Here is a 27,689-nt window from a genome sequence, read left to right as displayed (position 1 = left end):
ATCCTCAGTTTCTAAACCATACAAGTGCCTTTACCTCTTTCCCCTTCCCTCAGTTGCCATAACAAATAGATGCAAAATTCTACCAAGGATGTGTCTTAAACACGACTCAAATTCACTTCTCCATTGCCATTCTCATTGCCATAATTTAGGCTCATAGATGTCTTGTTTTATTTGAATAATTTTCAAACACATCTCAATCCCTATCCCTTCCCTCTCCAAGCCAACCTTCTTACCTCTACTAGAATTAATATTATTAATTTCTGTATTCCTAGGACCTAGTCCAATTCCAGGAAAGAGTCAAAAGTATTCTTTACAAGAGAAGAAGGGAAAGAAGGAGAGGAGAGAGCTACTTTGACCATGACACGCCTGTGATCAAGACCTTTTGATGGAATCCCGTCATCCACTGATTGAAATGCAAAACCCTTTGTACGGTTCCCATGTCCATGCAAACTGAGCTTATACCTTTCTAGCTTTTCTTTCATGTATCTTATACTCCAAACACAGGGGGCACCACGTTCTATTCTATAAATAAAAACCCTACATTTCACCACACATGACTACTCAATAATGAACCATTAACTTCCGTGTCCTTCTCTCTCTCCAACAAAATCCTGTACATCCTTCATCCTACATTCCAAAAACCATCTCATTTATGAAGACTGGCCCACATTTTGTATTAGAATCCACTTTTCCTTCCACAGTCCACTAACTTTTCGTACTTCTTTTAGATACCAGAAGCACTGAATATCCCATTATAAATAAATTTCTTGAAGATTAGAAACATGCCTTATTCATTTGTCATTTCTCACAGAACCTAGCACATTGCCTTTAACGAAAATAGTAGACAACAATTTTTTTAAAAATGTATTCTGCTTACCAAATGAAGAAATTGGATAAATGCATAATTTCATGTATAGCCTTGTATATTTCCTAAATTATATAATGTACAATTTGACTATCATAATTACAGTAATAATCAAAATGTAATTGATTTTATCATGGCATCTATATTCTGAACACATTTGACTTGAAAAATACACTTTTAGTTTATGAATTTTATTAAATATATGCTCCTTTTGGGAATATAAGCTGTCATCCAAATAAATGTGAATTCTGTACATATTTCCTACCTGTATTTAATGTTCTGACAAATATGAATTTATCTCAATATCCTGTAGGACATGGCAGTACAAAATAGACAAACACAGACTTTGAAAGTGACCAGACCTAAATTAAATTCCTGATGTCACCACTTACTAGCCATGTTACTTGGAAAGAGAATTTAATATCCTTGAACTTTGGTATTTTATCTTTAAAATGAGAGCAATAGCTTCTTCCTTGGGTGATTATTATAATTAAATGTTCCTGGCACCTAGAAGCAGGCACTCAAAAATGTTAGTTCCTGCACCCCTTAATCTCATATGAATTAAAAAAAAATTTTTCACTAAAAATAGAGTTGCCATATATGATCCAGAAATCCCACTCCTGGACATATATCTGGACAAAACTATAATTCAAAAAGGTACATGCACCCCTATGTTTCTAGCAGCACTATTTACAATAGCCAAGACATGGATGCAACCTAAATATCCATCGACAGATGAATGGATAAAGAAGATGTGGTACATATATACAATAGAATATTACTCAGCCATAAAAAAGAACAAAATAATGCCCTTTGCAGCAACATGGATGGACCTAGAGATTATCATACTAAGTGAACTAAATAAGACAGAGAAGGACAAATATCATACGATATCACTCATATGTGGAATCTAAAATATGACACAAATGAAATTATCTATGAAACAGAAACAGACACAGAGACCAGAACTGTGCTTGCCAAGGGGAAAGGCGGGTGGGAAAGGGATGGGCTGGGAGTTTGGGATTAGTAAATACAAACTATTATGTATAGAATGGATAAACAACAAGGTCCTACTGTATAGCACAGGGAACTGTATTCAATATCCTGTGATAAACCACAATGGAAAAGAATATGAAAAAGAATACGTATATATATGTATAACTGAATCAGTTTTCTGTACAGCAGAAATTAACATCACATTGTAAATCAACTCTACTTCAATTAAAAAAGAAACAAATATTCTTCCTTTGTTCCTTTTAGTCAATGAAGCAAAATTAAAATATGAAATCAATATTTTTTCAGTCAGGTTCAAATTATGGCTCTCCTCTCCCAAAACACACAAACCTGATGGTCATTCCCCGTGAATACCAAAATCATACCCAAGCATCTTTACCTTAACTCGAGGGTCAGCAAAGGTGACCAGTTGTGAGCCATTAATGATGCTGGTTGTTGTAAATAATAAAGTTTTATCCACTCCATTTAAAGTAACTGCTATTTGTGGCCTTCCGTCAATGGTTAAAATTCTCCATAAATCCCACACTTTTTTGACCTTAAATCTCTGAGTGGAGACAAATACATATGATGGAGGAAGACCTTCTGGGAAAACGTTGCTGGAAAAAGAAGAACATGTATGAGCTTAAAGAATTCTCAACATGTCTACAGAAACATCAAGAAAACGCTGTATCGACACATAACGTTTACCTTGTGAGTTCTGATAAATCGACTTTTGATGTCACTTCATATCCTTTTATCTTTGTTGGTGAAAGCTGAATTCTTTTCTTAGCCTTTTTCTTTACACCCAAGCCTAAAAGAATATCAAACCCCTTCTCATCACGAGCTGCCACTGGAATTCGTGTTGGACAGACAGATTCTATAAAGCAAAAGCAAAAGGGGTAGAAGTTGATTAATCATGGGTTACTTCAACAAAAAGAAAATCAAGGGAGGAATATTAAAGAACATAGAATTATAAAATTTCTATATGCACACATATGTATGTAAATGCATTTCTGAGAAAACACGTGGGAGTGTATTTGGTATTTGAGAATGAAGTCTCAATTGCCTTCTTTCTCCCTAAAAGGGGATGAAAAAAAACAGAAATGTAAAAGGCACATTTGTTCATGGATTGTTTTAAGGGCAACACTATGCTGAAATTTACACTTCACTATTTTGAATATGAGGCAACTTAACACCTGGCCAGTAGGAGAGGGCTGGAGCAGGATTCATGATTCTCATCCAAGATTTGCTGGTAGTCACGCACCCTTGAATAATGCTCTCAAATTTCTTGGATCTAGGAGATGAATTCTGATTGCTTTCTTGCATTCCCAGCATTTGAGGGGTAAGAAATGTGTGTTGTTCCCAATGTTCTTTCCAGTTCTAGCAGTTTATAATCCTACAGTTCAAATATCTTGGTTCTCTCACTCTGGAAAAAACTTAACTGTACATCTTTTCTGTTCATGGAAAATCTTCAAATGGGCTTATTATCTCATCTATGATTAATCAGATTATATATTATATTAATCACATTTATAAATGAATAAAGACTTTTTCCTTAAGAAGAATCATTAAGGTTTGCATTATACAGTCATTTTTTTAAATTTAATTTTATATTTTTATACAGCAGGTTCTTATTAGTTATACAGTCATTTATATAAATTATAAAAATGTGATACGCTTTTCAATTCTCTGGGAAACCAGTGTCTCAAATTATGTGGAAAATTCTGTTTGGTTGCAATGCTATTAAACTGTCATACTGTAGGAATGTTGCAATATTTTCAGATTCTTCCAAGGCCATCGTATAACATACACATTGAGCCTGACTGCTTATATTTTATAGAGCAGCTAAGAGAATAAAAGAACAAACTCCACTAAAGGTACTTTAAGATAATCACTCTCTTACAAAACATTAAGAAAAGGGAAAAATATCATATTTATAAAACAGTAAAAAGTAAAGAGATGAATTTTGTTAGCCCAATAATACTGTCATAACTTGTACCATAGACTATTAGAAATTAAATAAAGGTTTGATATAAATAAAATTAGCTGTATTCCTGGGAAGGGAGGGGCATTTTTCCTCTTCAGGTCTGAGGATGCTGAGTTTTTGTTTGTTTGTTTGTTTGTTTTTTAAGTAGCTTTACTGAGGTAAATTGATACTCAGTAAACTAAACATAAAGTTTACCATCTGATTAGTTTTGACATATGTATACACCTGTAAAACCATCACCACCGACAAGATAATGAACATATGCATCACCCCCAAAAGTTTCCTCATGTTCATTGCAATCTCTGTCTGTCACCATTCACTACCCCACTCCCATCCCCATTCTCAGGCACCACTGATATGCTTTCTGTCACTACAAATAAGTTTGAATTTCGTATAGTTCTATAAAAAATGGACGCATATTGTATGTACTCCCTCTTGTCTGGCTTCTTTCATTCAGCATGATTATTTTAGATCCACTCTGGTTGTGTGTTTCAGTAGTTCATTCTTTTTTGCTGCTGATTAGAAGTCCATTGTATGGATATATCACAATTTATCTGTATACTTATTGATGGACATTTGAAACATTAATATTGGAAATAAAATAAAGGTTTGATATAAATAAAAGTAGATGTGTTCCTGGGAAAGGAGGGGTATTTTCATCTTCAGGTCTGAGGGTGCTGAATTTTGAAGGGACCTATTCAATCACATTCTTCTTCCTCTGGGAAGCTTAGAGCTAACTGATGGGAAGATACAGGAACCAGGCAAACAGAAGATGCTGGTTAGAGGCGTGATCCAGTGAGTCTGATGAGACTGTACACTGTAATTAACCACCCCCGCCTGGCAGCCCAGCAGGGCTGATTCAATCCCCACCCACCTCAGGAGCAGGACTGCCTGTTAAGTTCACATATGATCTAAAGCGGAAAGGGAACACCAGCTCCACAGACCTGCTGATCCAAAGGGAAGAACATCTAAGGCACTTCGCCAGCTAGGACCAGCTTCTTTTATCAAACTCCCTTATCCGAAAATGCCTCTTCTCATCAGTGGTAAAGAGTGAAAGAAGGTGCGGAGAGATCAGAAAAGTCAATCTATATACTCATTGCAGCATCGGTTTTAATTTTGAAGAATGAGAACCAAAAAGAAATTGCCTGAATCAAGAAAAAAGCCAATTCAGGTGAATTTTGAGCAGAAGAGTGACAAATCAGACTTCACTATTAAGCCATCTTTGCATTTTGAAATAATCCCTATTCTGACAAATATTATTCCTTTACTACATTACTGGACTAGTGTTTTATTTAGCAAACCTTTTCATCTCTACTTAAAACTGAGATTTGTTATAATTTTAAAACTTTTTAATATAAAATCAAGATGACTTATTAAAAAAAAGTCAGTCTGGCTGAAGTCCCTCCACATGAAAACATAAGAAGCAGAAAATAAGTGTCCCAATAATACTGTATAACTGAGTTGAAATCATAAATCAATAAACTAAATTAAATTTTTCCTGTCATTATGATGCAGGGTTTGTTTCTAGCAGGGGGCAGGGTAATATAGAACAATAGGAGGCCTCACTTCAAATGCACTTGATTTAAAACTGCAAAAGAAAGAAGTTCAGCTGAAAAGAAAATGTGTTAAACATGACATCATATAAATATTCAGATTTGAATTGCTCCTCTGATTTACTTTACAAAAGAGAAGTTATAAGATGGTAAACAAAGAGCTCCAACTGAAGACCAGAATCTGAGGTTTAGACCTCAGCCTCTCTCTTAACCTCTCATGAACCTCTGGCTTCTCATCTGTGACATGAGAATAATGACCTCCTTCACAGGGATTTTTTTGGGATCAAATGTGATGAAGTATGTAAAAATGCTTTGTAACTTCAAAATAGCATGCACGTGGGGGGGATAAAGCAAGTATTGTGTTCATCCTTTTTCTTTAATCAAATTTTTGCACTGTATTCTAATCCCCAGAATTGTATAGGAAACAGTGTGGCATGGTTCGTGAAATCAGGAATGTAAATTAACAATCATGTTACAGCCACATTTTCATTACCACTTAGTACATCTCATTAGGAGAAATGTATTTAGATAATTATATTTTCCTTTTTTTTTTGGCTTTCAATTTTTTTAAATTGTAAAATATACATAACATAAAATTTACCATTTTGACTATTTTTAAGTGTACAATTCATTGCCATTAACTACATTCAAATGTTGTATAACCATCACCACTATTTCCAGAAAAGTTTTATTATTCAGAAACAGAAACTTTGTACCCATTAGACCATAACTCCCCATTCCTCTCTCCTCTCAGCCCCTGGTACACCCATAGTTTTTTGAAGAAATAATTTTTCTTCCAAATTTGCTCACCTACAAGAATAATAAAATACCCTTACACATGGAAACTGAAAAGTAAAATGTAGTTAAAATGCTCAAATACAGTTTGTATGTTTGCATATACCTAGCTAGAGGAAACAGATAAAAGAAAGTTTCCATATATAAAAAGCTACTTTGATTGCCAACCAACAATTCTTCCACAAACTTCTAGGGAAACAGAGGTCAATAATTAACTTCCCTATTGTGTAGGAAAAAAGAAATCTATGTATAACTATACAAACACATACAGAGAGGGGAATGGATACTGGAATTAAAAACTGGAACTTGGAAGCTGTCATTTTAAGTACCAGGAAAATCAAATGCTAAGAGAGAGTCAGTTGGGACTTGCTATAACACATACAACAGGTAAGTAGAACAATCTAGATAAAGCAAGTTAGTTTAAAGGAGTGCATTCAGGAGCAAGAACCAAAAGAAAAACCTCAAAGCCTTAAGTTCACAAATGGTTTCCTACACAGACTACACAGTTATAATTTTATTTGACTCTAATACGTTCAGAGAGTATTCAGAAAAGGAACACTTTCTGGGGTGGAGCACACATTAGTCCACTTACTTTAAACACTGGGGTCCAGTAATAATTGCTTTTCTGTTAAATCCCAGGGCTTAGTAGTATAAGTAATTCAGTCTTATTAGGATCATAAAAATGTGTTTTATTTAAAATCCTGCCATGGACAAGAACACAAAAACTGTGTATCTCTTGAGTCTAACCAGGGAAATCACATGTGTCTAGCTACAGCTTTCTACTTATAAGTTAATATGATAGGGGGACTATTACATTAATTAATAATGAACACATTATTCCAGATCACACCTAGCCTAGTTTATAAGTGCCTACTTAATCCAATTGCAAGATTGTTTGTAAGTCCACCCTCTGCAGAAGTCACATATTTTAACTGACAACTGGGAATTTTATAAGGAGATTTGTGGTCAGAGACCAAAAGTAATTTTAGTGATCCAGACCCGATAATCCAATAAAACATAGTTGTCTACGGTGCCCCTGGTACAGTTTAGGTCTGTGAAAGCCAGCTTCTTTAAACTTTCCTGGATTGAACTTGGTTTTAATGGTAAGGCAAACATGAGTATAGGTGCCAAAGATAGACAATCCTCAATGGCATGTAGTGGCAATTTAAAACATTTGCCTTCCTGAAGGTCTATTATATCACCATGGACTTTAACATCATGTACAAATTTATAAAAAAGGAGGCACATTCACCAAGATTGTGATAACTTAGACTCCATCCCATCATATTGGAAATACACTAAAGTAACAATAGCAAATCTGAAATAAATTATCCAAGTAGAAATTCTCTTACTAAAGCCCAAGTTCACAAAGTTTCTTTTCTCATCACATGACTGAATGATCTCATTCTATTTTACCAGCAAGTAATCCCACTGTCCTGAAATATAGGTTGATTTAGAATCCTTCATCAGAGGAAGATGTCTGCCAAACGCATGGCTAACAGTAGGACATAGTAAGTGTAGATTTTTATAACACTCCTTTCAGTGGTGAGTCAATGGGATCAATAAACTCCAATTAGCCTTAAGTACAACTTATGCACAAACCAGAAAAGTCAAAATTGTTTTCACCAGTAAGTAGCCTCACCAACATAGAAGATATTATTTTTCAACACTAAGAAAAAATATAAGAAATGGAAACCCATCCTTGCCTTAAAAAATAGCTAAGGAGAATACAATTTTAAAGGCTTACAAAATTACAGAACAACTCATCTGGTTTTGCCATTTTTCATTGTAAAGCCATTGATTATGTAATGAAATGCTTTTTTTTTTTTTTTTTGGCTGCATTTGGTCTTCGTTGCTGCGCGTGGGCTTTCTCTAGTTGCGGTGAGCGAGGGCTACTCTTCATTGTGGTCTGTGGGCTTCTCATTGCAGTGGCTCCACTTATTGTGGAGCACGGGCTCTAGGCACACAGGCTTCGGTAATTGCAGCACATGGGCTCAGTAGTTGTGGCACACGGGCTTAGTTGCTCTGTGGCATGTGGGATCTTCACAGACTAGGGCTCGAACCCATGTCCCATGCACTGGCAGGTGGATTCTTAACCACTGTGCCACCAGGGAAGTCTGAAATGTTTCTAAGTTATTTTTTCCTCTGACCAAATACTATAGATGAAGAAAGGTAGTGTGTCTTGCCTTTACACGTATCCAGACAATAGTCTGTGTCCAATTCCTGTAACTCATTCTTTACTCCTTTTCTTTTCCATTTTTAATTTGAATTGGAAGAACTTTTGTCAGATATTACATTTATGCATCATTTTAACATACAAACTCTATTTTTTTAAACAAACATCGATGCATCTTAACATGTTCCTCTGCTGCTCTAATATCTAGCATACTGATATTAACGTTCATTAGATGTGGTCTCTCTCACTGACAGGGCTAGCCTTCATAACCAGTAGGATATTGTAGAAATGAAGGGGTGTGGCTTGCAAGTCTAGACGATGAAAGACACTGCAGCCCCCCCTTGCTCTCTTGGACCACTCACTTCAGGGGAAACCAGCTGCCATGTTGCAAGGATGCTCCAGCAGCAACTTGGAGACGTCCATGTGACCAGGAACTGAAACCTCCTGCCAATAGCCAGCACTGACTCACCAATCTTGTGAGTGAGTCACCTTGGAAGCAGACCCTCTAGCCCCAGTCATGCCTTCAGCGGTCTGCCGACTCAACTGACATCTTGACTGCAATTCCTTGGGAGAACCTGAATCAGGACTATTCAGCCCAGCTTCACCCATGTCCCTGATCCACAGGAACTGTATGAGATAATAAATGTTACTATTATTTAAACTGCAAAAAATAAAATGAGATAAAATAAGGTCTCTATCACCAAGGTTGGAGGCAGCCACTTAGCCTAAGATTTCACTTCAAGAAAGTGATGTTGACAAAGTCAGGAACCAAACCTGGATCTCGTTCTGACTCCAGAGATTGGGCTGGACCACCATATTCATACAGACTCAGGTTTAAAGAAAAAACATTCAAGTGCTTTACTTTAATAGACATTGTGCTTACTGATTTTTTTTAACTTTTTTATTAAGATACAACCTACATTCAGTAAAATGACTTAATCTCAAGTATACAATAGTTCAATTGCCACACATGCCTACACTCACATAGCTAGCCTCAGAGAAGACAGAATCTGTCTAACACCTTGAAAGCAACCTCATGATCCTTCCCAGAGGATAACCACCACCACCAGAAGCCACCACTGTTATGATTTCTGTCCCCATTGATTAATTTAGTTTTGTCTGTTCTTGAACTTAATATAAATGAACAATGCAGTATCTTTTTTTAAAATTTGACTTCTCTTGCTCAACATAATGCCTGTGGATTTATCCCTGGTTTTGCACATAAGAGTGATGTGGTTTTTGTTGATGGTATTGCTGTGTAGTATTCTACTATATGAATTATACTATGATGTACTTATATCCATTTTTCTGTGGGCAATCATTTGAGTTGTTTCCAGTTTGGGATTATTTTAAATAAAACTGCTATGAACATTCTTGAATAGTCTTTTGGTGAACATATGAACTTATTTCTCGTAGTTAAATATCTAGGATAGAATTACTGTTTCATAAGATAGCAGTACATTTGTCCTAATAGATAATGTCAAAGACTTTCCCAAAGTGGTTGTACCAATTTTCACTTCTACTGGCATGCCAACTGTCACTTAAAAAGGTTGAAGCTGTTATGAGCATAAAATAGGTAATTAGGTGATAGCTATCATACATCATATTTTAGAGAGAGAGAAAGGATGGGAGAATGAGCATTTTATACAAGCTTTAAATATTCCTAAGAAAATTATTGTGAATGTTTTCTTGTTTATTCCTTTCCTAGAAATAATTAACTTATACAGCTGCATCTAGATCCAATCATAAACACTGAGAGAAAAGTCTGTATGCTATAATTTGTATATTTTCTGAATCATGCGATAGTCATCCTACATTTTCCAATTTAATACCCAAACATCGCTTTGCACATAAAATATAAACATATCATATTCCTTTATTTGAAACATTGCTCTAGCCTCTCTAATTAAATGAATGGAAAATTCATATTTTTGGATATACTACAAGCCCTTGACAATGTAGATTGTCACCAATTCAGATTAGATTTAAATTCTTTTAATCTACAGATAGAATATAAAGTTATTACCCTGAATATTCTATGAGGTTTAATGAAATATTATACTCCATCATATCCCATCTGCCAAACTTCACCCCACCTCCCACCTCTCATTTTTCCATGCCCCATCTCTGTGGTTGTAAATTCAAGCATATGTGTACCAATAGTGGGGAGGCAGAAGGGAAGGATATGAGTTTCATGTGAGGGCAGACAAGTTAATCACATACATGTTATGAAATCATGTAAGCTAAAATACTCACTACCTCCAAAAACAACTCAGTTGTCCTGGCCATGGCACCTGATATGTGTACCTTTACCTTTTATGTCTTCTACTGAAATGGAAGTTAAACTGAGTAGGGTAGAGTAATATACCAGGCCATTATTACAAAGTATTATAAAGTATTATAAGACTTAAATTAGATAATCAAATTATCCAGCAATCACCAAGCAAAGAGTCATAGAAAATATGAATAATTTTCGGTGAGAGAAAAAGAAATTCAGAAGTTGTGAACATCATTCCAAGTTAAAGTGCATCATGGTGGAAAGCACTGGAGGGAAAAAAGTCACTAAGTTTTTGGAATGAAAGACACCAAAGTTCCACTTGGGCAAGTGGTATCCCTCTCTCACTCTCTCACTCTCTCTCTCTCTCTCTCTCTCTCTCTCTCTCTCTCTTTATCTCTATCTCTCTTTATCTTTCTCTCTGTCTCTCAAGATATGGCTACATTTGCACAGCTAATTGCTAATTCTGACCTCTGGTCCCTCTTGAGTGAACACCATATACTCTTTTAAGAAATAGATAAGTTTCCTGCTTCATCCAAAAGTCAAGAGAGTGGAAAATGGAACAGTAAGAATACACAGGCAGTTTTCCAGGACCTGCTCTTTTAACTACCCACACCTGTGCACAGGCAAGTTCAGCTCACCTGAATCAAAATATGGGCCTTGAAACCCCATCATTCAAGCCACAAGCTGTTGGAAGCCCTTGAAGACACCTAAGGAAGGTATCTTCCAGAGAACAAGGGGAAATTACTTTCTTTTCCCTCCTCATTCTGTTGCACCAAGCCCATGCCTGGTTGACTCATAAAAAGAACAGAGGAGTGAAGTCAGCAAGATGGCAGAATAGAAAGTCCCAACCCATATTCTCCCACTGAAACACAGATTGGACCAAAATACATTTGTGAGATTCCGGTTAGGAAGCTGAAGTTCCCCAGGTGAGCACAAAGCCAAGAACAGCTTCAATGAAACAGGTAGTTAAGAATAATTTTACCTTACCACATCAGTCCCTCTCCAAGCTGACACAAATAAGTGCCAGGAGAGATGCTCTAGCTTATAATGACTCCCTCAGGAGGGAAAAAGAAAAGTGGAGCATGCATCCAATGCTCCAGCTTTCAGCTTGTCTTGCCTCATTTGCAGCACTGAAGGAACCAGAATCATTTGGATACCTGTGGACTGCTCAGAACAAATAAAAGTGGGAGGGTGGCTTGTTGTGGCTGGCATGGCTCAGCATGATCAGGAGAAGACACACAACCTGAGACTTCTCCCTCAGAAAGAGAAAAGAGTGGAGCATGTATCCAGCATTCTAGATTTTCAAAGTGCTGCCTGAAGGAATGATACTGGTCTTGCCTGACTAAGGGTGCTGACAGGGAACCAGCATACCTGGACACCTGATGACCACTGAGAACAAAGGAGTGGGAAACTTGTGGTTAGAGAACTAGAGAACTTGAAGTATTACAGACAGACACCAAAGGGACAGATACCAAAGGGAGTGAAAGATTATGAGCTCCTGAAAAAGAAACCAGTCTCTCTAATTAATGAATTGCTCACACAATTCCAGAGAAATCACATCCCTCCAAAAAAGGTTTCAGAATCTCTAGCCAGAGTGATTGCTGAGGGATTTCCCCTGTGCAAAGCCAGTTGGTAAAGACTGGGAGAGGTATTGGTTTTTTCAAATGTGTGAATCTTGAAACAAACTATGAGATACATGACCCAATCAAAGGAACAAAATAACTCTCCAGATACTGACCCTAAAGAAAGGGAGGTGTATTATCTGACAAAGAATTCAAAATAGACATCATAGGATGTTCTATGAGCTCAAGAAAATGATGCATCAACAAAGTGAGAAAGACAGAAAATGTAAAGGAGAACCAAACAGAAATTTTTGGAGCAGAAAATAATAATTGAACTGGAAAATTGACTAGAGGGGTGCAAAATCAGCCTTGATCAAGTAGAAGAAAGAATCAGCAGACTTGAAGACAGGTCCTTTGAAATTATCCAGGCAAAATTTTAAAGAATGACAAAGACTGAAGAAAGCCTACATGTCTTATGCCCACCATCAAGTAGACCAATATATAGATAATGGGAGCTGCAGAAGAAGAAGAAAGAAAGAAGCAAGCTTGTTTAAAGAAATAATAGCCAAAAACTTTTCAAATCTAGGAAAGGAAATGGACATCCAGATTAAAGAACTCAAAGATATCCACATCAAGACACATTACAATCAAATTGTCGAAAACCAAAGACAAAGAGAGAACTTTGAAAGCAGCAAGACAAAAGCAACTCATTATGTACAGGGCACCCCATGACACAATCACCAGATTTCTGAGTAGAAATCTCACAGGTCACAGGGGAAAGGGATAATATATTCAAAGTGCTCAAAGAAAAAAAACTGCCAACCAAAAATACTATATCTGGCAAAACTGTCCTTCAAAATAGAAAGAGAAATAAATACTTTCCCAGATTAAAAAAAGCTGAGGAAGTTTATTACCACTAGACCTGCCTAATAAGACATACTAAGGAAGTCCTTCAAATTGAAAGGAAAGACTATTAAACAGCAACACAGAAGCACTGGAAAGTATAAAACTTGCTGATAAAAGTAAATATATAGACAAACTCAGAATACTGTAATACTGTAACAGTGGTATTTAAATCATTTTTAATTCTGATACAGAAGTTAAAAGACTAAAGTATAAACTATGTGAAATTGTATTAATGAATACACAATATAAGAGGATGTAATTTGTGGCATCAATAAAAAAGTGTAAAGAGGGCAGGAATAAGCAAAAATACAGAGCATTTGAAGTTATCAACTTAAAATAGATTGATATAACTATATGATGTTTTATGTAACCCCCATGGTAACCACAAAGAAAATACCTATAGAAGATATGCAAAAGTATATTTAAAAGGAAACAAAGCATGTCACTACAAAAAAATCAATGAAACACAGAAGACAGCAAGAGAGAAAAGAGCGATAAAAAAAAGCTGAGTCAGAAAAAAATAAATGACAGTATTAAATACTTCCTTATCAGTAATTACTTCAGATGTGAATTGATTAAAATCCCCAATAAAAGGTATAGAGTAGCTAAGTGGACTTAAAAAAAAACAACAAGATCTATACTATCTGCAAGAAATTTACTTTAGAATTAAGGACACACACAGGATAAAAGCAAAGGGATGGAATAAGATACTCCATACAAATGCTAACCAAAAGAGAACAAAGGTGGTGACACTTATATTAGTCAAAAACTGTCAAAAGAGACAAAGAAGGACATTATACAATGAAAAATGGTCAATTCGCCAGCAAAACATAACGATTATAAATACATATGCACTCAACATTACAGCACCCAAATATATGAGGCAAACATTGACAAAACTGAAGGGATAAATAGACAGCAACACAATAATAGTAAGGGACTTGAATGCTCCACTTATAATAATGGATAGAACATCCAGACAGAAGATGTGTCTGCAAACAGATCTGGAAACAGAGAATTTGAACAACACTATAGACCAAATGGATCTAACAGACATATATAGAACAGCGACCCACCACCACCCACCACCACCACAGCAGCAGAATACATATTATTCTCAAGTACAAACTAAACTTCTCCAGCATAGATAACATGTTAGGTCAAAAAAAAAGTCTTAACAAATTTAAGAAGATTGAAATCATACGAGGTATATGTTCCAACCAAAATGGAATGAAACTAGAAATTAATGTCAGGAAGAAAACTGGAAAATTCACAAATATGTGGAAATTAAACAATATGCTCTTGAACAATCATTATGTCAAAGGGGATATTAGAAATTATCTTGAGATAAACAAAAACTAAAACACAACATACCAAAACTTATGGGATGCTGCAAAAGCAGCAGTAAGAAGGAAATTCATAGCAATAAAAATCTACATTAAAAAATAATAAAGATCTCAAATAAACAGCCTAACTTTACAAGTCAAAGAACTAAGAAAGAACAAACTAAGCTCAAATTAGAAGAAAGACTCTCAGATAAAGAAAGAAATCATTGCACATCACTTTTAGGCGGTCCTGAAATAAGCAGTGTATTGCAGAATACACCTCCGAGGAAACAATAGGTCCATGAAGATGAAATAATCTATGTGGGAACAAAGAGGTGGATAATATTTTGTACATCATGGATCAACCACAGTACAGTATAAAAGGGAATGATATTAGGAAATAGTAATCCTATATGCTAAACACCTCAAAGTAGAAGTTAACTATTTGTCCAAAACAAAAATGAATTTGTTAAATAATCAAACACAAATTATATGATTTGAAGAAGCTGCAATACAGCAATGCATTAATTTAGTGCATTAATCATAATCTAATACAGTACAAAAAGTCAAGTGCAAAAAAGCCCATATCTCCCACAAGTACAATTTCAAAAAGTACATTTTAAAAGATGTCTATTGTACAGTGAACATGCGAACTGAATAGACACAGACATTACTTACATTCTTTTTCTGAGTGTAGTTGAAGAAATATTTGGCAAGATTTCGAATTTGATTTTCTTTTTTACAGATCATACATTTTAGCTGAAAGAATTTTTACCCGTTTTCACACAGCAACTCTTTCATGTGTATTTTAAAAATTTTTATCTAGAGAGAATGCATTTACCAAAATACAGATCTATAGGAAAATTCTCTGAAGCAAATATTAAACAGACATATTTAATCAAATATAAATTTTAGGATTAAGATGAATGGTAAGTGGGACTTCCCTGGTGGCTCAGTGGTTAAGAATCCACCTGCCAATGCAGGGGACACAGGTTTGAGCCCTGGTCCTGGAAGATCCCACATGCCACGGAGCAACTAAGTGCATGCACCACACTACTGAGCCTGCGCTCTAGAGCCTGCAAGCCACAACTACTGAGCCCATGAGCCACAACTACTGAAGTCCGCGTGCCGAGAGCCTGTGCTCCTCAACAAGAGAAGCTACCACACCGCAACGAATAGTAGCCCCTAACCTAACGAAGAGTAGCTCACCGCAATTTGAGAAAGCCCGTGTGCAGCAACGAAGACTCAACGCAGCCATAAATAAATAAATAAATAAATAAATTTATAAAAAAAGAAAAAAGGTGAATGGTAAGTGAAATTTCACCATGAAAATTCTATTTTAATAATAAAATATACCTAGCTTGAAAGCCAAAAATTTCTAACAACATATTAAAAATCTAAATCCCTTTGACCTGTTCAACACAACAAAAGTCAACACAGTCTTACTGTTAGAGATTCATAAAAAGAATAACTGTAATGACCATTTGTACTTACTTGTTAGTACCTTTTTTAAAGTTTTATTAAAGAAAATGCTTAATCTTCTATGCTTTTTTTCTCTTTGTTTTGAAGTAGTTGTTTAATATTTCCATGCATTTTAAAAGAAATAATCCAAAAAGCTTTAAAATGTTTTTCTCTACCATACCTCCCAAATATGAAGAAAATGAAGGAATTAATTTGTTTTCTAAGCCACAATCATTTAGAAATTTTTCTATCAAATGTGAACCAACCTATTTGTATATTATTTTGTAGGCAAACTGGGAAAAAAGTATTTCCATCTACATGAACATTATTTTTAGGTATATAGTATATTAAATGCCTATAATATTAAAAATAAAAGATATGAATAAATTATTCTTCCCCCAAAATAATGTGAACACACGCATGTCTATACACTAATAGGATTAATGTTTACCAAAAACTGGAACTTTCCCATGGGGACCTATCATACACATGAAGTCAGTTTTATGAAATGATATAAACATAATTGACTGGTAAGTACAATATTTTCAAATGTTCCCTCATTGCTGGTGGGAGTTTAAGTTTTTCTCATGTGGAATTTTTAACATTCTTCCAAAGTTTTAAAAATGTTAGTAATTTGATCTTTGTTTTCTGAAGAAATGATGACAGATTCCCATTCAGAATTAGGTAGAGGAATATTCACTGTTATTTGTATTAGAAAAACGTAGAAATAAACCAAACATACAAAAATGGAGAAATTAAATAGATTATCTTAAAAGATTTTCCACTATCATATTAAAAGTATTAAAATTATATACACAATAAGAGTATAAATAATATGAAAATAGAGTATGAAATTATATATACAATATTATCCTTATTTAGGCACATGAATAAACTCTCAGACACACTGAAATCAAAAAAAGAAAAGATTAGGATGAAAAAGACAAAAACTTGTTAACAGGAGTGATATGATCATGTGTGGTTTACATATATTTTAATTATTTAGGTGTTTTATTTTCTACCATCTCCACAATAAACATATTGTAATTGAAAAGAAAACACAAAATATTATATTTCCCAACTGTAGATTTTATAAGAAAGCAATTGTTTCTAAAAACAAAATTTATCCAGAAAAATATAGCACAAAAATATGTGCTCACCTCATTTCTAACTTAAATAATTTGACATTAAATATAACCATCTTCCCCAGTTCCCAAATGAACAGGTTATACCAAAATGTAAGAAAGCATCATTATTACTGTTTCCACATTATATTAAGGCTTACCTTCACAAAGTTTCTGCTTCATCACCTCCCTTATTTTGGATATTGCAATATAGTCTTCCACATAAAACACGTAAGTAGATGAAGGCTTGTTGGCAATAGCTCTAAGTTCTGCGTCTTCTGTTTCTGAACCAACACCGATGGCAAATAATGTTATTTTACTGTCCCTTGCTGCTTCTGCCACATCCTTGACTTCATCTTGGGATTTACCATCCGTAAGGACTACTGCCATCTTAGTCAGCAATCGTGAAGACTTGGCAAAAAGGTAATCAAGGGCAAACTGGATGGCCTTTCCAGTCTTTGTGTTTCCTCCCAAGTAGTGTATGGACTCCATAGCTGCCATCAAATTCTCTCCTGATTCGTGGCTCCCAAGGGGAATCTCCAGGACAGGGTAGTCACTATACTGAACCACTCCAACCTGAATAAACTTCGGTCCTATGTCAAAGTTTTTTGTGATATTGACAAGCCACTTTTTCACTATTTCAAAGTTTTCTGGGCCAACACTGTAAGAGCCATCCAAGATGAAAACTAAATCTGTTGGAGCAGTACGGCAACCTAAGTGAAAAAGAAAACCATCAGAGTATATGTGTTACATAAAAAACAAAAATTAGAGGTTTTAAATGAATGAATTTTTAATTAACCAGACAGGGGGAATCCTTTCACATGTATATACATAAAGTCGCCACAATGTATAGTTTAACTATCTTATAATTTTATACGTCAATTATACCTCAATAATGCTAAATTTTTTTAAAAAGATAATAGTAACCAGTTCATAAGAGCTTTGTGAAGATTAACTATGACACACTGACTAGCCTATGAAAATTCTTTATAAATGAGGGCTATGATTTTTGTTGATATTTTTTAATTAGCTTGTCTTAATTTAAGTATTAATGATTCAGCTTTAAAAATAGGGAATAGGGACTTCCCTGGCGGTCCAGTGGTTAAGACTCTGTACTTCCACTGCAGGGAGCATGGGTTTGATCCCTGGTCCGGGACCTAAGGTCCCACATGCTGTGCCATGTGGCCAAATAAAAAAAAATAAAAATAGGGAATAAAAAATGGATGCTGTATATGAATATGATATCTAGATAGCTCTGTAGGGGCAGGTATTACTATAAAGCAACATTTTATTGTATTTCTCCACTGAATAAATGAAAACACAAAAAATTTTAATGAATGATTTTCGGCTATAGACTAACATCATTGCTTTAAGTTATCAGTGAAATATGTTTAGTTCAATGCTAACCTGAAATATTTATAAAAATTTATGTAAACCAATGAATGGGGGTAAGAAATTATAAACAAACTTTCTGCTATCTTCAGGACAAAAGTAGCCAGCAAAGATCCACATTCTTGATATAGTTGAGAAAATGTAAATGAACCAAGGTTATGAAAGCAGTCACTCTTGCACTATATGCAAGATGAATGTTTAAAGGTCTGAATGCTCATCTTCAGTCACAAATGTAGCCAAAACAATAGCTCGTGTGAAGTGAATCTATGTTCAAGGGCATAAAGCTATTCCTTTCTCTGTAAAGATTCTTGTTTCAAGATACCAAGAAACATGAGATCAGCACATCTTAGAGTTCTACCAGGAAAAAAAAAAAAGACTATCTGTGGTGTAAGTTATACCCAGACAAGTTCTAAGCACTTGTGAAAAGAAAAAAAAATCTTCTTTGCAGCCACTACGGAAGACAGTAAGGAGGTTCTTCAGAAAACTAAAAATAGAGTTGCCATATGATCTAGCAATCCCACTGGGCATATATCTTTAATTCAAAAAGATACATGCACCCCTATGTTCATAGCAGCACTATTCGCAATAGCCAAGACATGGAGAAAACCTAAATGTCTATCAAAAGATGAATGGATAAAGAAGATGTGGTTCATACATAAAATGGAATATTACTCAGCCATTAAAAAGAATAAAATAATGCCATTTGCAAAAACATGGATGGATATAGAGATTATCATACTAAGTGAAGTAAGTCAGAAGGAGAAAGACAAATACCATATGATATCAGTTATATGTGGAATCTAAAATATGGTACAAATGAGCTTATCTATGAAACAGAAACAGACTCACAGACATAGAGAACAGACCTGTGGTTCCCAAGGGGAAAGGGGAGTGGGGGAGGGATGGGCTGGGAGTTTGTGATAAGTAAATACAAACTATTATGTAGAGAATGGATAAACAACAAGGTCCTACTGTATCGCACAGAGAACTATATTCAATATCCTATGATAAACTATAATGGAAAAGAATATTAAAAAGAATGTATACATATTTATAGCTGAATCACTTTGCTGTACAGCAGAAACTATCACAACATTGTAAATCAACTATACTTCAATAAAAAAAAGATTTCCTTAACTCTCTTTTCCACAGTACACAACATGCTTCTTTTCCACAGTACACAACATGCTTCTAACTTGATAGAAGCATGATATCATGCTAGGTACTGGCTTCAAACATACTTGAGATATCTCAAAAAGCTCCCAGCCTAGTTAAGATGGACAACTGGCTGGTTAGAGAAAGTACAAAGAATTATGAGAACATTGAGGAGAGGGTGGCAACCTAACTATGTCAAGCCAGGGGCAGTTTTGTTGGAAGGCTGAGATCAGAAAGCAGAGGTTTAACCAGGTCAAGAGGACAACATTCTAAGCAGAGGGAGCAGCAAGTGCAAAGGTCCAGAGGTGAGAGACAGACACAGCCCCAAAGACAAACTGGTTTGTTTGGGTAATTCCAATGGTTTTGAAACTGCACTCCTTCTTGGGTAGGACTTGAACCCACCCACACCTCAGACTGGGACTTGAACCCGTAATCCCTGACTAGGAGGGGACTCAAAACCACTGTCTTTGGATTAAAACCACTCACCTGGGGTCAGGACTTACTAAAGCTCAGGTTCTTCTGTCTCCTCGCAGAAGAAATTCAGCGTGAGGCAAAGTGGAAGGCAAAGAGTGAGTTTATTGGCATAGGACGCTTGTGAGAGATAAGCGGGCAGGCAAGGGAGCACAACCCCAGGAACAAAAAGCCCCAGGAACAAAGAGGGCTACATTTTTATAATCAAAGAAAAAGTGAGGAGGGGAGAAGACCACCATCTTCCTCGTCCTTGGGCAGACGTCAAGACTCATATCACTAGTTCCTCCTTTGGCCCTATACGGTCTAACCAGGTCTAACTGCCATGGTACTATTTAAATCATATGTATATCAGCAAAAGGGTGGGGACATATACTAAAATATGGTAATTCATCTCAGGTTTGGGTATAATATCCCCTTTCACCTGGTTTCTTTCCCTTTTCACCTCTATTTCTGTCTTGGTTACATGCAGAAACGCTACTCTGCAAGGACTATTAACTCCCTGACTTCATGTAATAAGAATCAGAGCCCATATCTATTGTCTTGTATTTTAACTATCAGGGTTTGTGGCTTGAGTGTGCCTGGCACTTGGATGCACCTGGTCTTCCTTCAAGGTAGGGTAGATTGTTGCTAGGTTACTAGATTCTTTTCTTGAGTGGTCATTAGTTTACAAAGGTCTCCCAAACTCCCTTAAAATTCCCTTTCTGTCTTTAATCCCCTAGTGGGATTTCTAAACTGACTATTTAATTATCCTACTCTATCTCTATCAGTTTGAAGTGGCCAACAGGAAGGAACAGCTGTACTTGCTGCCTTCTTCTCTAACTTCTGCGCTCAAAGCAGCCAAAATACTACATGGGACAAGGATCCCATCCATGTCCTTGGACATGATGAGTTAGAAGAGGATGAGGTGAGTCACGGTAATGAGATAGCAAATTTTACATCCTGTGGTTTTACTCAGGTTAATGGTCTCCCTTAAGTAGTGTTTGGATGCCCAATTTAAAGTTATAATAAGGATGGTTTATTTTCTGTATATATTGCAAATAAGATATTATAATTGCAAAGATCAGTATCGGAGAAAAAAATGTATGGTAACAATTAGTATTTCTGCAACTCCTTGGAGTAAATCAATCAATCAACCAATCTCTCCCTCTCTTCACCTTCCTCACTTCCTCCTTTCCTCTCCTTCCTTTCCATTCTTTTCCTTATCTTTGTCCACTTCCATATTTGGGATGATGACAAAGCTCCTATGAAGAGGCCTCAGTTTCACCATTATCTCAACTCACCTATCACAGTAACTAGCAGAAGTAAACACTATTGTCAGGTGAACACATAACACAGTCAAGAAGATACCCCCCCAGGAAAAAAAATTGCCAAAACATGGGTTTGTCTCACAAATATAACTGTGATTATGACACCATCTTAAGATGCTATATGGCAGATGGTGTCTCAGTGCAGGGTGTGTGAGGGACACTATTCCAACAACTTCTGTCATGGTGACCACTGCCAGATGCCAGGGTAGGGACGGCAAAAATGGGATTCTGCCCAAATGCATATTTTTTAACCCAAGGGAATGAAGTTTTCCTGTTATTTTTGGAAGCTGAACAGGGATGACAGGGTTATGCTTTTATTGGGGTTTCGTGAGAGAGACAAAAGGACAGGAAGGTTGTGTTTGCAGGACTCTTCGAGGTTGCCCTTCCTCGATGCTATGAGGCTCGTTATTGCCTGGACCTGCGAGTGTTTGTGTATCACTCGATTCAGTGGTTAGAAATTCTTACAGGGTTATTCTTGGCCCTTTCTACCCCTTTCCAGAGCCATGGGGTATATATTTCATAACTGCAAGGTTAGCCAAGAGCATGGACACAAAAGCAAGTACTGCCATTTATAAATTGCAGACAAAATACCACTCCAAGAAACCTCCTCCTCAGAGAGGTGAATCACCAGTGTCATAGGAAGGGAATGCACTGAGGATGAAAAGAAGTGTTCAAATACTAGTTACAGCTCCAACCAGATGTATGACACTATGCAAGGCCCATACATTTTATGCATCTCTTTTCCCACTCAAAAATCAAAGAGTATCTACCCCATAAAGTGCTTGGGTGGATTAAACAATAAAAGGGTTATGCAAACATTAAATATTATTTTTTTTAATTTTAAGCCAAGTTGAATCAAATTGTCAAATCATCTGATTTACCTGTTAGAGAAACCATAATTCATTTATAGTTAGGGGGTTTATGTTTATGAGTTTTAAAATATGCATATAAGCACACTTTTAAAAAGAAGTAGGTTATCTTTTTAAAAGTGTCTTTTTAAAAGTAGGATGGCCTACTTCTCTCATGCAAGCTTTCCTACAGGCAATCAGAATAACAGTCACCACTTACTGAATGTCACCATGCTAAGTCATTTATATGCATTATCTTATTATCTCTATGAGATAAGCTCATAGGATGGTCCTGATAGCCATCCTGTGAAGGAGGTACTTTCTTTATCACCATATTATGAAGCTTATATAAATGGCTGAACATGGACTCAATACCAGAGTGTTTATTCCAAAGCCTGGGTCAATAAAATGCACTATTACCATAGAATTTTCTCAAAATGACTTCTGATAACTTTTCCTCCTAGTTAATGTGTAACATAGCAATTCATTCATTTTAAGGAATCACAGCATCAAAGACAATAAGAATAAGATCCTTAAAGCCATTGCTAGAGCTCCTCTAATTTGATTTCCACAATTAATATGTTGATAACAAAAAGACAATGCTGATAGTTCTTACTTGATCTTATTTCCCCATCTTCAGCTAATACAGAATTCTGAAGAAGCAGGACCAAAATTATCCAAAGAAATGTAATATGGTGAGCCATGTTTCTGTTTTTGTTCTAATGTTTTGGTTTTAGGATTCCTAAAAAGAAAGAGAAAATAAAAAGAAAGTTAAATATATTAGAAAAATAAGACAAATACCTAACAATCATAAGTTTGAATTTTTAAATTGCAATACCCAGTCAAAGCACAGTTAATTTTTGCTAACCTTAAAATTAACTTATGTGCCCAAAATAGCCACATTTCAAATATATAATACAAGACAAAAATGAATGGGAGCTGAGGATGAAAGTGATAAGTTTTTAATTCATAATCATCTTGGAAAAGCAAAAACTTTTCTAAAACTTTAAGCTTTGCTCATAATATTTACTAGAATTCCCCTTTTAGCATAGCCTGCAGAGGCCTATCACATTCTTTTTATTATCTCAGTGGTAGCACATATCCTTCTTTTAAATGTGTATTTGCATTTAAGAAACACTCAAAGGGTATCTGGTAAAAAAATATCTATAGGATAAAGCTGAATAATAGGATTTAATTTTTTAATGGGCTGTATTATAAACATTAAGATCTATTTTATTTAATTCATCAACACTCAGTTATGAGACTAATATGTTTTCTAAGTTAGTCCAAGGACTTCACTCCTGGTTAGAATGTGGAACATTGCCAAAGGCTGTCACTCTCAACAATGAGAACATGTCAAATAAACTATAAAACTATAGGCTTTTAAAACCCAGCAGAAAAGACAGGGTTTAAAGAAACCTAAAAGAGCTAAATTCCAAAAGTTATTAATACTTTATAGGACAGAAAAGATTCAAGGCTGCTTTTGTCCCTAGTAGAAAGGGAACCCTGTTCAGGAGGAGGAAGAATTTGCTACAGTACAGAAGCAACCAGTCAAAGCTGGAGTAACATATTAGAATCCCAAGAGGTCCCAGCCTCAGAGCAAGGATGCCCCTAGCCAGCAATTCTTCCCCAGGAGCCTTAACTGGGTACACGGAATAGACAAGTAATACAGAGAATATTGAAAGCAGTATAAAACAGTCTAGAGAGATCCTCTCCTTCCCTCTCCCTGTTCAAGTCCCCAGGGAATTCCTCAAATACAAATCCTTGTCTTGCTGAAGGTTAGGGGAGAAGCCACAGAACTGAGAAAAGTCCCTCCAAGGTACTCCAGTCCTTCACTACAGTGGAGAGACATATCTCAAAAAGCAGAAAGGACAAAAGAGAAAAACAGAACTCAAATACAAAAAGCTGGAAACCTGACAAGCTGAGAGAAATCTCCCAAGGGTCTCCCAAAATATGAGAAGAAACAAAGTTTTATGTCTGATCAGGAGAAAAACACTCAATATAAGCAGATCCAGAGATTATCTAAATGTCAGAAGTATTAAGCAGGGTTTATAAAAAGGCTATGATGAACATGTTAAAGGATCTAATGACTAAGATGGACAACAATTGCAAAAATATGTGAAATTTCAAAAGAGGGATGGAAACTATTTTAAAAAAGATACAAGTGAAATGCTTGCAATGAAAATATATATCAAAAAAGAAATCATGCAGTGAGCATGCATACGTCAGAGGGAAAGATCAGTAAACTTGAAGATAAGTCAATAGAAAGTATCCAAAATGAAACCCAAAGTCAGGGGAAGAGGGGTGAGAAACAAAAGGAACAGAGCATCTGAAATCCGTGGGACTGTATCAAGTGGTCTTGATTTAGCTTCTCAGATGGAAAGGAGAAAGTGAATGAAGAAATATTTTTAAATATAATGGCCAAGAATTTTCCAAATTGACCAAAGCTACCAACAATCAGACCAAACACACCCTAAGCAAAATACAAAGTAAGTCATACCTAGGTATATCATAATCAGTTGAAAGTCAAAATAAAAGAGTAAATTCTTAAAACAAACCAGAGAAGAAAAGACACATGACATATGGAGGAACAACAATAAGAATTTTAGATGGAAATTTCATGGTAATAAAATAGGCAATGGATCAGAAAGATATAAAAATCCTAAATATGTAGATATCTAATAATAAAGCTTCAGAATTCCTGAAGAAAAAATGGGAAAAAAAACTAAAGAAATAGACAAATTCAAATCATAATGTAATATTTTAAACATCCACTTTTCAATGATTTTTGAAGTAGATAAAAATATTTAGTAACAGTGCAGAGGTTTGAAAAACTTTATCATCCAACTTCACCTAGTTGACATTCATAGAATGCTCCACCTAACAACAGCAGAATATATATTCTTTTGTAATGCATATGAAAGTCATCAAAATAGACCATATGCTGGAGAAAAAACAAGATTCAAATTCCAAAGAAATGAAATCATGCAGATTATGTTCTTTGACCTAAATGGTATTAATTAGAAAAGGAAGAAAATCCCAAAATCCTTGGAATTAACCAATATACTTCTAAATAATCTATGATTTAAAAAAATATCAGAGGGGAAATTTTTAAATATTTCAACTGATCAATAATTGTTTTAAAAAATCAAAATTTTATGATACAGCTAAAGCACTACTAAGAGAGAAATTTTGGCTTTAAAACCATATACTAGAAAAGAAGAAAAATGAAAAATCAATATTTAGGCTTCCACCTTAAGAAAATAGAGAAAGAACAACAAATTAAAACTAAAGAGTAAAAAGAAGAAGAAAAAAAGAAAGAAAATTATAATCAATGAGTTAGAAAATTGAAAAACAATAAAATTAAAGAGTTAATTCTTTGAACAAATAAATATGCTTATAAATCCTAGCAAGAATAATCAAGAAATAAGACAGAAAACATAAATTACCTAAGTCAATATTGAAACAGGAGATTCCACTACAGAGCCTACAGACCTTAAAAGGATAATAAGTAGACAGATGAAATGGACAAAGTCTTAAGATACATTATTTATTGAAACTGGTCTAAACTGAAATTATTAAAGAAATAGAATTTTTAACCAAAAATTTTCCCACAAAGAAAATTCCAGTGCCAGATAGTTTCACCAGTAATTTCTACAAACATTTAAGGAAAAAAATAATAATCAAACATTTTTATGAAATAACATTAAATGAAAATAGAAGAGGGAACTCTTCTCAACTTTTAGTATGAGGCCAAAATAAAATGCTATGAAAAGTCTACAGCTTAGGTCACATTAAGTGGTAAAAGACTGAATGCTTTTTCCCCCAAATCAGTAAAAAGTTAAGGATATATTCTCACATCACTTCTATTCAAAAACGTACAGGAAGTCCTAGCCAGTGCCATATTCAAAATAAGAAATAAAGACTATAAAGGAAGAAATAAAACTGTAATTATTTACAGACAACATGATTACCTACATAGAAATTTGAAATCTACCAAAACACTATTAGAACTAATAAGTGAATTTAGCAAGGTCACAGGACACAAGGTTAATAGTTTTTTTTTTTTTAACTGTTTCTATATAATAGCAACAAAATGGTGGGGGGATATAATATATTCAATAGTACCAAAGCATCATAAACTTAGAAATAAAGTGAATGAAAAATGTGAAAGACCTCTACACTAAAATATATAATGCATTGTTGAGAGAAATTAAAGAAAGCAAATAAGTGGAGAAATCTATATTCATGGGTTAAAAGACTCAATATTGGTTCCATCTTTATCCTCAAATTGATCTAAGGATTCAACACAATCCTAATCAAAATCCCAGCAGATTTCTAAAAGAAACTGACAAACTCATTCTAAAATTCTTATAAAATGCAAATGATTTTGAATTAGAAGAACAATCTTCAATGAAGAAGAACAATCTGCATAAAAAACAAACATGATTGAGAAGAACTAAGTGAGAGACTTTATACTATCTGATTTTGACTTACAGTCATCTAGCTACAGGAATCAAGAAAGTGTGTATTGGTGTAGGGATAAATATATTAAATGGAACACAATAGAGTTCAGAAATAGACACACACTTACATGGTCAGTTGATTTGCAATAAAAGTGTCAAGGTAATTGAATAGGAAAGGAAATTCAGTAAATGGTGCTGGATCAACGGGATAAACAATAAAATTAACCTTGACCCCATCTCATTCCATATGCAAAAATTAGACGAAGCATATATCTAAGTATAAAAGCTAAAACTGTAAGGCTTCTAGAAGAAAACATGAGACTATTTCACAACCTTGGGATTAGGCAAAATTTCTTAGGACACAAAAAACACTATCAACTTTAAAAATAGATACACATTAGATTTCACCAAAATTAAAAGATACCATTAAGAAAACAAGTCAATATTCAGAATAAAATACTTACAAAAATGACTCTCATAAAGATTATATATTTTTAATACTCCTACAAATCAACAATAAAAAAGAAAACAATCCAATTTTTTAAATGAGTAAAGGTCTTCAACAGACTTTTTAAATTAGTACTTAAGGAAATACAGAAATGGCCAATAAGCATATTAAATTGTCCTCATCATTAGTCATCAGAGAAGTGTATGCTAAAACCACAATAAGATCATTTCACACCCACTAAAATGGCCAAAATTAATTAAAATTAAAATGGCTAAAACAGTATCAAATGTTTATGAGGCTATGTGGAGAAATTGGAACTCATACATTTTTGGTCAGAGTGAAAAATGATGTAACCCCTTCAGAGAAGTGTTAGGTTCAGTTTCTTACATTAAACTATGACTAGTAATCCTTCTGCTAAGTATATAACCTAGAGAAATGAAAACATGTGCCAACAAAAAAACTTTAACAGTGTTTATAGTAGTTTTATTCATAATAACTCCAAACTAAAAATAATTCAAATGCTATCCACAGAAAAATATTGGATAAACAAGTTGTGTGGTTATATTCACTTAATGGA

The 27,689-nt window shown here is 34.9% G+C and overlaps 1 protein-coding gene across 1 annotated transcript in view; it reads right to left on the bottom strand.

Moving 5' to 3' along the window:
* The window catches only part of COL21A1 (collagen type XXI alpha 1 chain), a 186,122-nt gene that overhangs the window by 104,530 nt on the left and 53,903 nt on the right, over window positions 1–27,689 (bottom strand). Inside the window, exons 2-5 of the mRNA XM_027126885.1 lie at window positions 22,815–22,940; window positions 17,187–17,738; window positions 2,567–2,735; window positions 2,259–2,475 (exon numbers count right to left, since the gene is read on the bottom strand). Coding sequence (XP_026982686.1) covers window positions 2,259–2,475; window positions 2,567–2,735; window positions 17,187–17,738; window positions 22,815–22,902 — 1,026 coding nt within the window. The 5' untranslated portion in view covers window positions 22,903–22,940. The remainder of the gene's footprint in view (window positions 1–2,258; window positions 2,476–2,566; window positions 2,736–17,186; window positions 17,739–22,814; window positions 22,941–27,689) is intronic.

This window comes from Aethalodelphis obliquidens, unplaced genomic scaffold (genome assembly GCF_003676395.1).
Source record: "Aethalodelphis obliquidens isolate GAN/ISIS:26980383/991018 unplaced genomic scaffold, ASM367639v1 scaffold31, whole genome shotgun sequence".
Taxonomy (NCBI): Eukaryota; Metazoa; Chordata; class Mammalia; order Artiodactyla; family Delphinidae; genus Aethalodelphis; species Aethalodelphis obliquidens.
Note: the sequence above shows the minus strand (reverse complement) of the source record. Positions and strands in the feature narration are given on the sequence as shown.